Below are 10848 nucleotides of genomic sequence, written 5' to 3'. Positions count from 1 at the left end.
GGGGTTCATCCAGTCAGTTGAGCCAGTGGGCTTCAGTGCCCCCATCTGAGAGATGGGGATGCCCTGCCTGAAGGCTGTCTACTTCCGCAACAGGTGAGGGCCACAAAAGAGGGTGGCAACAGTCTGGGATGGGTGGGCGAGGAACGGGAGGTTCTGGCGCCAGTCTTCAGGCCGCCCTGGGGAGGGAGGAACCCAGCGGGCGGCAGGGGGCGGGTTTCGGCAGGGCCTCTCCAACTCTCCGCTCCTCTCCTCTCCCCTCCCTTTCCTTTTCCTTCCCTCCGGGAGAGCCTGCGCGGCCATGGCGCTCTGGCTCGCCGCTCTCCGCGTCCTGCTGGGCGGCTTCTTCGCGCTCACCGGCGCGGCCAAGCTCTCGGAGCAGATCTCGGCTCCCACGTCCGAGCAGATGGTGAGCGGCGGGGCGTGGGCGGCGGGCCGGTGCTGAGGCCCCGGCCGTGACCCACGCCGTAGCGCGGGCGCCCGTCCGGCCCGCCTGCCTGCGCCCGAGCCGGTGCCCCGCGGACCCGCCTGCCTTACGGCGAGATGGCGCTAGAGCCAGGGCATAGCGCCTCGACTTGAGACGTAGGCGCCCTCCCGGGGTGCTCCTCCGAGTTCTCTGGCTCTTGCCTAGACGGAAGGGGCACGTCTTCCAGCTGAGTTCTGGGGGCCCCCGGGCAAGCCTAGGGCCGAAGGAGGAATGCGCCCGGGACTCCGGGGGAGGAAGATGGAATGGAAGGGGAGACCCAGCACCCTCCCTTGCCCCTTCCCCTCCCCCTGTTTGCGTTCTTGGGAGGTTCATGAGGAATGGGTTTATTAATTCCCGCTTGGTGGAGTAGGAAACTCGCCCTAAAGGTGAAGTGTATCTGCTAAAGGTTACACAGCAGGTCAGGAAGCAGGAGCTAATCTAGACACTCCCCTAACTCAGAATCTAGAGAACCCTTTCCCGGGAGCTTCAGAGGGAAGTCTACAAGTCCTTCCGCCTCCAGGCCCGTTCCAGACTCGGGAGAGCTTTCATGCCCTTATGCTCACCAATCCCCCACCCCTCAAATAAGCGAGACCTGGAGACCCCTGCCAGCCTCTGTTTCCCAGGCCTGGGTTCTGCTTTTCCTTCCTGGTTTAGGGTAGTGGATTGTTTGGCGGGGGGGGGGGGGATACATACCAACAGCCAGACAGCTTAGAGTTTCTTCCTTGCAGCTGAGAGTAGGGGAGGTAGTGTTGAAGTGGGAGTGGGGGGAGATGGAGGAAAAGGTAGTGAGCCGAGGGTGAAGTTGTCACGTGGCCCAGATCCGAGCCTGACTCAGCACAATGAGTCTCTTTGCGCCTCCTTAACTACTCTTGTGTCTACTGCAATGAGATCCAGGCTCAGCATACCATATTCAGAGTGAAATCTGTAGACAGAGCAACAGTCTACCCTTCCACCCTTACCCCCACCTCCTGGAACACGATTCCCAGCATAGTATTCTCAGGAGAAACCAGGTCAGGCAGAAAGAAAGAGAAGCTGTGGCCTTCCTAACATTGGCAAGCCTAGCTTTCTGGTCTTGGAATTTGGGGCTGGGTTGTAATCTGCTGAGAGCCTGTTGAGAAAATCAGCCCATCTCTGCGCCACCATCCAGCCCTTCTCCTCGGAGGGTGAACCTGTTTCCTGATTCCAATACTCAGTCCCCCAGGGAGGGCCTCCCCTCTCCAGACCTCAGCCCTGGACCTGACCTGGAATAGTAGTTCCTTTGCTGGGGGATTTGAGGGCACAGGCACAGAATGCCCCTGTGGAGTGCCCAGGCAGTGGATCCTTGTTGAGTATGGCTGACAGACATTCCCTGCTGCCCCTAGAACGCCCTGTTTGTGCAGTTTGCTGAGGTGTTCCCGTTGAAGGTGTTCGGCTACCAGCCAGATTCCATGAGCTATCAAGAGGCTGTGGGCTGGCTGGAACTACTGGCTGGGCTGCTGCTGGTCCTGGGCCCACCGATGCTGCAAGAGATCAGTAACTTGCTTTTGACCCTGCTCATGATGGGTAAGAGTGTGCAGCTGGGCTGGGGAAATGGGGCTTCCGGCAGAGGGTCATGAAAGATCGGGCTGTTCCCTTTACTGTTGCCTCCTTTCCTTCTTTTCTGAAACCAGGAGCCCTCCTTGCTCTCTCTACTGTAGTTTCCATGGCCTTCAGACTAGGACAGGTGCTTTTAAGACTTAATATACAAGAATGTGATTTTTTTGTCAGACGTACTTCCTACCTCATCAGTTCAGTTGGTTGCAGGGTATTCCCACTGTAAGGATGTGTTATAACCTCAAAGCCCCAACTCTTCTCTCCTAAGCCCTACCCTAGAGAGGAGGGGATGGAGTAGCAGCTGCCCGTGGAGTTATGTGTCTGGCAGGTGGGAAGAGAGAGCAAGGAAACTGGGCCCCCTGAACAGAAAGGCAGAGAATTTCCCTGTGACAGGCAGTTGTAGAGCACCCCCTCACAGCAGCTCTGCCTGCAGGAACTGCTGATGTACCAAGACAGGTGCTGCCTCAAAGGTCAGACGTCTTTAGCTCTTCTGGATCCCCTGGCCTTGTGTTACCATTGCTGCCACCACTGCCATGCCTCCCCCGGGCTTGCTTTCTATCTCTGGGGCTTCCCTCATTTTCAGATCTTTCCCATACCTCCACCACTAACTCCTGGGCCTCCTTCCATCCACTAGGATTAAGAAAGGAGGAGGATCAGAAGTTGTTCCAGAATGCCCATCTACCTACTTCTCTGCCCTATTTGGCGGATTGCTCCAGTTTCTCACCCTCTGAGAGGCGCTACATTAGTTCAAGAGGCTTCTGATTCCTGGTTCTGTTTGGGAGGACAGATTGAGGAGAGCTGCTAGTTTAGGCTCTGTGTGTGTGTGTGTGTGTGTGTGTGTGTGTGTGTGTCTGTCTGTCTGTGGTTGGGAGGTGTTGAATGGGAAGGCTTGAGCTTGAGAGGGGCAGGGAGCCTCAGGGACCTCACTTTCCATTCCAGGGGCTATCTTCACTCTGGCATCTCTGAAAGAGTCACTGAGCACCTGCATCCCAGCAATCATCTGCCTGGCGCTCCTGCTGCTCCTGGATATCTCCCAGCTTTGAGTCCAAACTAAGAAGGTGGTCAGACCTACTAGGAAGAATATCCTTCCAAGGCATTCAAGGAATCCTGGGAGGAGAGGGCCCCTTGCCTCTTCATGCCACGTTACTATCACGGCAGGGTTATGGTGGAACAGAGTCTACCACCTTCTTACCAGTGAACCCAGGGTCGTGCAGTGTTAAAGCAGACATCTTATCTACCTGACCCTGCTTTCTTCTCTTGAGACATTGACTGCTCTTTTTTGAGGAGCACGTGTTGACGCTGTCATTCCTCGTGTCATGTAAAAATAGAAGATAAACAGAAAAGCAATTTAAATCATCCCAAAATTTAATGCACCAAAATAACCACTACTTATTCCTTTTTAATAACTGCACCTCAACTTTTTCTATGTCTTTGTACAGATATTTTTAATGAAAATGAGACAATATAAATTACTTTATTAAATGTTTCTTAAAACTAGCACACTGTAACACCATTCTATGTCTATTTTACCTCATTGATGTTAATGGCTGTATAGTATTCCACTGTGAGGATGTACTGTAATATATTTATCCAAGTCCCTACTGAGGAACATTTAGATTGTCCCCAGTTTTTTGGTTTTGTAAACTTAACAGTAAATCACCTTTGCTTACTTGTTGTCTTTCCCTAGAAGTGAGGGTGCTGCTGCAAAGGACCCACACATTTAAACCTTTTTTTTTTTTTTTTTTGGCTTCCCCCCCTTTTTTTTTTTTTTAACAGTTTATTGTCAAATTGGTTTCCATATAACACCCAGTGCTCATCCCCACAGGTGCCCTCCTCCATGCCCATCTCCCCCCTCCCCCCCACACCCATCAGTCCTCAGTTTGTTTCTCAGCATTCAAGAGTCTCTCATGGTTTGCCTCTCCCTTTCCCCCACCATTTCCCCCCTTCTTCTCCCCCACAGTCCTCCGTTAAGTTCCTCCTAATCCTCCTCTACGTGCAAACATGATATTTGTCCTTCTCTGCCTGACTTATTTCGCTCAGCATAACACCCTCAAGGTCCATCCATGTTGCTACACATGGCCAGATTTCATTGTTTCTCATTGCCATGTAGTATTCCATGGTATAGATAAACCACATCTTCTTGATCCATTCGTCCGTTGATGGATACTTAGGCTCTTTCCATGTTTTAGCTATTGTGGAGAGTGCTGCTATGAACATTGGGGTACATGTGCCCCTATGCCTCAGCACTCCTGTATCCCTTGGGTAAATTCCTAGCAGTGCTATTGCTGGGTCATAGGGGAGTTCTATTGTTAGTTTCATTTAAACCATTTTTATAATTTACTTACAATATACACATTGAGTATGGCAGAGTCTAAGTACCTGCTTCTGCCTGTGTGCTTCCAAGTCGCATGAGATAGTCCCTCCCATTCTTTTACGTCGTGTGCTTTAGATCTGTGGAGTTAACAAAGATGGGCATTGGATTATTGTTTTACAGAATCTGAGACTGCCAGCCTTTGGTGGCGAGGTAGACACTCAGTGCAGTGCTCCTTGGGTATCTACACGGAGGCAAAGGACAGTCAGCTCCAAGGGACACTGCATGGTGAAGCAATGCTGGAAGCCAGGTCTGAATCTCAGAGGCCCCAGGAAATCAGAAGGGCGCATGTATGTGTGTGTGTGTGTGTGTGTGTGTACATGAGATAATTACTGAGGGAAAGTGACCATGTTAGAGTCCCTACGATCATATCACCAACTGTCTTCACCTCAGTGGGGGCCTTTTGGAAAGTGATATGCCTCCCATAATGGAAGATACGAAAAGAGTTTATTTTTGCAAGTGCCGTAAACCACCAGTCTACAGATTACTTTGAGGGTAGGGACAATGGCTTTTCGGAGCCACAGGAATGAAAGACGTCTGTATACACCAGTCCATTTCATCTTTACTACAGAATGGTGATGTCTGCTCTGACACTGACTAGCTGGGAACCTCAGGCAAGTTGGCACCCTTAGGTCTTTCCTTCTTGTGTCTGAAAGCACAGTGATGCAATCTATATTAAGTGTGTGTGTGTGTGTGTTGTGTGTATACACATATACAAATACATACACTGGGAACATCAAAAAGTAGTATATGTAAAGTACACATAAAAATGCAGTAGTATAGGGGCGCCTGGGGGCTTAGTCGGTTAAGCGTCCGACTTTCGCTTGGGTCATGATCTCGCGGTTTGTGGGTTCGAGCCCCGCGTCGGGCTCTGTGCTGACTGCCAGCTCAGAGCCTGGAGCCTGTTTCAGAGTCTGTCACTCCCTCTCTCTCTGACCCTCCCCTGCTCACGCTGTCTCTCTCTCTCTCTCCTAGAAATAAATAAAACATTAAAAAAAATTTTTTTTAAATGCAGTAGTATACATTCACTACATAGAATGTCAAAACATTTAGGAATCCTTTTCTTTCAGAGGTTCAGAGATAACATACCTTCAGTTTCTATGTTGGGTAATTTGGCTGCTTTGCGGGGCGTCTGGGTGGCTCAGTCGGTTAAGCATCCGACTTCTGCTCAGGTCATGATCTCACGTTTCGTGGGTTCGAGCCCCGTGTCGGGCTCTGTGCTGACAGCTAGTTCAGAGCCTGGAGCCTGTCTTCGGATTCTGTGTCTCCCTCTCTCTCTGACCCTCCCCTGCTCACACTCTCTCTCTCTCTCTCTCAAAAACAAATAAAACATTAAAAAAAATTTTTGGCTGCTTTGCAGTGACCTCAAAGACTGATGTTCTTTCAACTTTCTGCTCTGCTGCTTTCAATTTATTGGCTCCTACCTTCAGCCTTGCAAAATAGTTGGAGCAGCTCCAGATGGCACGTTTGCACATAACATCCAAAGGTGAAAAGGGAGAGGAAAGCTCTTTTTGAAGACCCTCAGATTTCCCCTCACATACCACTGGCCAGAATTAAGTCCCATCTCTATACTTAGGCCAACCACTGGTAAGGAGAATGGAATTCCCATGATGGCCTTAGACTAGTTAAGATTTACCCACCCTGGTTAGCCAAGAAGGGAAGAGGTGGGTAATGGTTCCCACCATTTACTAGCTTATTTGCAAAATATGGATAATAATGGTAAAAACTTCATAGAGTTGCTGTGAGGATTTAGTGAGAAAGTGCTTACAGTAGTGCCTGGCACATAATAAGTGCTCAGTAAATGCTATCATTAAATAACATTTGTTATTAAATAGTTTGTTCTACAGAAGGGAAAATGCATTCAGAAAGCTTAAGTGCCCATGTGTCAGATCTGAGACGAATTAGGGCTTGTTTGACTCCAGAATCCACATTGTACCAGGTGCCAAAGTTGAGAGCAGGCAGCATAGCACCCCTGCTTTCTTCAACAGGGTAGAGGAGATGATCTGTCCCGTGTGATTAAATTTGCCTTGCTTTCCAGAATCTCCCCCTCTGCATGAACATTTTGAAGCCCATAAAAATAGGACCTGGAGCCCCTAGGATCCTGGCCTCTTACCATCTCCACCCCTTCCAGGATGTGACAGCCAGCCCGTCTCCAGCCGGGACTTTGAGTAAAACCTCTCACAGCTGGCATTGGACTGAGGGCTCCTGTTTACCACGGCCTGGCCTGCAAGCTCATTAGCAGCTATAGGGCCCCCAAGCTCGGCTGTAGGGCCCACCTAGCAGCTGTGGGAAAGGCAGGGTGCTGGAAGAGTGGGCTGGGCAGCTGGTGTGGAGCAGTTGAGATTGACAGCAGCAGGAGTATCTTGAGCTCCAGCAGTACCTCCTTGGCCCAAGGAGAAGCCAGGCTTCAGGATATGTGTCCCCCCAAACCGTACCCTGAACCTTGGTCAGGTCAATACCATGACATTCAGCTGCAAAGCCTTACTTTTACTTTTCTATCTCCCTCTCTGTGCCCCCTTGCCTTCAAAGATGCTCCCTTCTCTTGGGGCCCTGGCCGAACCCACAAACCCAGCTTATAGCTGCCACAGGTGGGCCCCAGGCCCTCCAGCTGTTGGGCCCATTCTTCATGTGGTGTCCTGGGATTAGTGGGTTGACGGGAGGATCTGACATGTGGGCGTGGGAGTGGATTCTGTTCTGTCTCAGCTCCTTAAAGCCAGGCAGGCCCCCTAGGGCCCCAGAGATTGCTGCAGCAGCCAGAACGGCAAGAGGTAAGAGAGGAAAGACCTGGAGGGATGGCAGGGAGAGGTTCTGGGTGGGCGGTTGGGGGCTAGAGCCAAAGGTGGACAGAGCTGAGTGGGAGGGGAGAAGACATTCCACTCAGGATCCCAGAAAGGATTGCAGCCAGAGGGGCGCAAAGGCAGAAATACAAATTTTGGTATTGGAGGAACTGAATTTTGGGACACCCTAGGAGGGTGATTGTGCCAGAAATAGGAACAGGACACGGGCTTGTGCACTGACCCCCTTGGGGAGAAAAGTGGAACACGCCCAGATGTCTATGTTGTTTTGTTTGCTCAGGGTGCCTGCGTGGGTGGTGTACACATTCATCTGTGTGCTGCCTGGAGGGAAGGGAGCTAATGGTTCTGGAGTGTCTCCCCAGTGTCAGCCACAGCGCTCAGAGTTTTACTTATGTTTTCTCATAATCCTCCCAACAACACTGAGAGGTAGGTATCTTAGTCTCCATTTTATGGCAGAGAAAGACCAGCTCAGTGAAGTGGGGTAATTTGCCCAAGGTCACGTGACAAATAAATGTGTGTCTCTAGAACTTGCCTGATTCCTGGGCCTGTACTCTTTTTTGCTTTGCTGGCCAAAGTTCTGAAGCAGACCCAGGACTTCTTTGTGGTCAAGGGGTTAGGGGAAGGAAACTGGCTGGAAAGCCTGAGAGTTGGAAACCGTTTTCAGCCTTACCCCAGGGGCTCCAGGCAAACCCGGGGAGGACCTTCATTAAGGGAAGTCCAAGGTCACTATGCACGGGCCTGTCCTCAGGGTCACTACATCATAAGGCTGTTTGTTCATCACAGTATGTGGAGGAGGGGGGATTGGGCCTTTTCTGGGAAGAACTCTATATTCCCGTCTGGTTTCTCCAGAACTCCCTGTCGGCTCAGCCTTGCTCCGGTTTGCCGCACCTGCCTGTGCCTCCACATATCTGAACCATCTTCCATCTGCGCGGGGTGGCACTGCCACCCTCTCAGTCACCAAGGTTGGAAATTTCCAAGCTATCTGGGACTCCTCGTCTTCCTCATTTCCTGCAGCTTGTCAGCAAGCCCACTGTACTTCAAGTGACTCTGGAATCCATCCCCTGTTCTCCATCCTCGGGACGGACTGGCTCAGCTCAGTCCTCATCTTCTCCCACACGGACTTCCTTGCTCCTTAGCGTCTCCTTCCAGCAGCGACTGAGTTAGGAGAGACGGGCTGGGGGAAGGCGGTATGGAGGCCTTGTGCGGCGGGCCGCCACAGTGACCTCTCTTCCTCTCCCTCGCGCAAGGTCCGAGATGAACGGCAGTGTTGGGGACCCGGGTGTCGGCGGCTGCAGCCCCTGGGACGACCCTGCTCGCTTCATCGTGGTGCCCACGGCCTACGCCCTGGCGCTGGGCCTGGGGCTGCCGGCCAACGTGGCCGCCCTGGCGGTGTTCGTCCGCAGCGGCAGGCACCTGGGCCAGGCCCTGCGGCTCTACCTGCTCAACCTGGCCCTGGCCGACGCGCTCTTCACGCTCACGCTGCCGCTGTGGCTCACCTACTACCTGGGCCCGGCCCACTGGCCCTTCCCAGAGGCCGCCTGCCGAGCGGCCGCGGCGGCCTACTACGTGGCCACCTACGCGGCCGTGGCCTTCGCCGCGCTCATCAGCGTGTGCCGCTGCGGCTCGGTGCGCGGGCCCCGGCCCAGGGCGCCCGGCCGCCTCGCGCTGCGCCGCCGGGGCCCCGCGCGCGCCGCCTGCGCCGCCGCCTGGTTGGCCGGCCTGGCCTGCGCCGCGCCCTCGCTGGCCGCGCCGCACGCGCTGCGCCCCGGCCCGGGCGGCGCCGCCCGCTGCCTGGAGCACGGCTGGGCGCGCGCCGGCCTGGCCTACGCCACCGTGGCCTTCTTCGCCGCCGCCTTCCTGCTGGTGCTCGCGGCCTACGTGAGCCTGGCGCGGGCGCTCGCAGCGCCCTCGGGCCCCGGCCCGGCCCCGGCCGGCCCGCACCGGCGCGCGGCCAGGACCATGGTGCTGGGGCTCCTGCTGGTCTTCGCCGTCTGCCTGGCACCCTACCACCTGCTGCTGGCGCCCTGGGTGGCCAGGCGGGAGGGCGCCGCGGGCAGTGACGGCGGCGGGTGCCACCCAGCCTCCACCCTCGACGTCCTGCACACCCTGAGCCTGGCGCTGCTGAGCCTCAACAGCTGCCTCGACCCGCTCATCTACTGCTTCTCGGTGCGCCGCTTCCGCCAGGACTGCAGGGCGCTGGGCTGCCGCTCGGGGGTGAGGGCGCCCGGCCCGCACGCGGCCTCGCGCACCGCCTGCTCCTGAGGCCCCGGCCGCCCCCGCCTGCGTCCCCCCAGCCACCCTGCGCGTGGCGCAGTAGGTGACGGGAGCCTTCGGAAGGACCTCGATTCCCGTTGGCCGCCTCGCTGGAGAGTGCCGGGCTCGCTGGTTACAAGGGGAGTAAACAGTCTTTGTTGCCTGAATGTTCCTTAGACGTTGCAGTGTTTTGGATACAGATAATAAGCCGTGATCTGGCTCCCATGTCCTTCTCAGCATCCTGTTATCCCCGTCTTCGCATCCTCTGCCACCTCCGCCCCCCTCCGTGGGTTCACTCACCTGCTCAGTGGCTCAGGGGCTCAGTTTCCTTCCCTTCGAGGCCTTTGCGGCTGACTTTGCCAGGCATGATGTCCCTCTCTCTCCTTCACTAAGTTAATTCCTCTTCCTCCACACCTCCTTCAAACTCTTTTATAGGGAAGCCCTTCTTGACCAGCAGCCACACTCGCGCGGGCGCGTGCTCTCACACACACACACACACATAACACACTTGTGGGTTGAATCTGATTGTTCCTTTATAGCTATTTTCACAATTGTAAGTAATCAAGCAATTAATTGGGAAATTCCTTTTTTTCTTCTCTCTTGCCAGAATGTATTTATGTTGATCCATAAGAAGGTGCCATTTTTGTAGCTCCAGAAAGGTTGAATATTGGCAATTGTCTATTCATCCAATTCAACTTAATAAATTCCGCGTTTACCTTATTTCACTGCTGTATCCTCTGTGTTTGCTACTGTGTCTTAAACACATTAAGACCTCAATATATAAGATGAATGAATGAAACCTGGGTATTATTAAGTTAAAATGCTCAAGGAGTCACTCAGGCATTCCAGGTAAGTAGATTTTCCTTAAATTTTTCTGGGATTCTCGTATTACCGAGATTTATTCTTGACTCAGTCTTGATGATTGCTTCCATTTGTTGTTGCTGGATACCTGCAATTCTGCCATTATCTCCCCTGTGCCAAGACTCCTGGGCCAAGAGTCGGTGGTAACCAAGCTGGAGATCCATCCTGCTATTAGCTGGGATGGAGATCTGCCAGCATTGCTGCCTTCTGCTTCAGCTGAGCCGGGACTCTGTCACTGGGTGCAAATCCCTGCCATTGTCACTGGCCACCAGTGCTTTCCTTTTACGTGCCTTGATGACTCAGAAATTGGCTTCACTTGGGGAGGGAGCCACTCCCTCTCTTCAGCCATATTATTGGAGGCCCCACAGCAGAGTGCTTGGGTCTCAAAGAGTTAGAACTTAGGAGTGAGAGTGGCATGTTCATGTCTCCTAGTTGGCTGGGTCAGGAAAGGTCCCCCAGTCAGCCACTGGGTCTTGCTGACCTTCAGATTGTATTTCTGAATTTGCTTTCTAATGATAACATTTGATAAGTTA

General features: G+C 53.3%; 2 protein-coding genes across 2 annotated transcripts; both read left to right on the top strand.

Moving 5' to 3' along the window:
- Positions 1–295: 295 nt before the first annotated feature.
- TMEM35B (transmembrane protein 35B) lies at positions 296–3488 on the top strand. Its single transcript, XM_039251732.1, has 3 exons — positions 296–406; positions 1825–2005; positions 2975–3488. The coding sequence occupies exons 1-3, from the start codon at positions 299–301 to the stop codon at positions 3076–3078; spliced, it is 393 nt and encodes a 130-aa protein (XP_039107663.1). The 5' UTR covers positions 296–298; the 3' UTR covers positions 3079–3488.
- A 4967-nt stretch (positions 3489–8455) lies between these two features.
- Positions 8456–9463, top strand: LOC120244923 (platelet-activating factor receptor-like). Its single transcript, XM_039251719.1, has one exon. It carries the CDS (start codon positions 8456–8458, stop codon positions 9461–9463), a length of 1008 nt encoding a protein of 335 aa, XP_039107650.1.
- The last annotated feature ends 1385 nt before the right edge of the window (positions 9464–10848 follow it).

This window comes from Hyaena hyaena, unplaced genomic scaffold (assembly GCF_003009895.1).
Source record: "Hyaena hyaena isolate Hyena2069 unplaced genomic scaffold, ASM300989v1 scaffold_397, whole genome shotgun sequence".
NCBI classification, from domain to species: Eukaryota; Metazoa; Chordata; class Mammalia; order Carnivora; family Hyaenidae; genus Hyaena; species Hyaena hyaena.
The sequence above is the reverse complement of the archived record's forward strand: the minus strand, read 5'-3'. Positions and strand labels throughout refer to the sequence as shown.

Bases quoted from the DNA above. Each gene is read 5' to 3' on its own strand.
- LOC120244923 (XM_039251719.1), top strand. From the start codon at position 8,456: ATGAACGGCAGTGTTGGGGACCCGGGTGTCGGCGGCTGCAGCCCCTGG.
- TMEM35B (XM_039251732.1), top strand. From the start codon at position 299: ATGGCGCTCTGGCTCGCCGCTCTCCGCGTCCTGCTGGGCGGCTTCTTC. The intron at 407-1,824 runs GTGAGCGGCGGG...TGCTGCCCCTAG, and splicing joins CTCCCACGTCCGAGCAGATG to AACGCCCTGTTTGTGCAGTT. The intron at 2,006-2,974 runs GTAAGAGTGTGC...TTTCCATTCCAG, and splicing joins TTTGACCCTGCTCATGATGG to GGGCTATCTTCACTCTGGCA.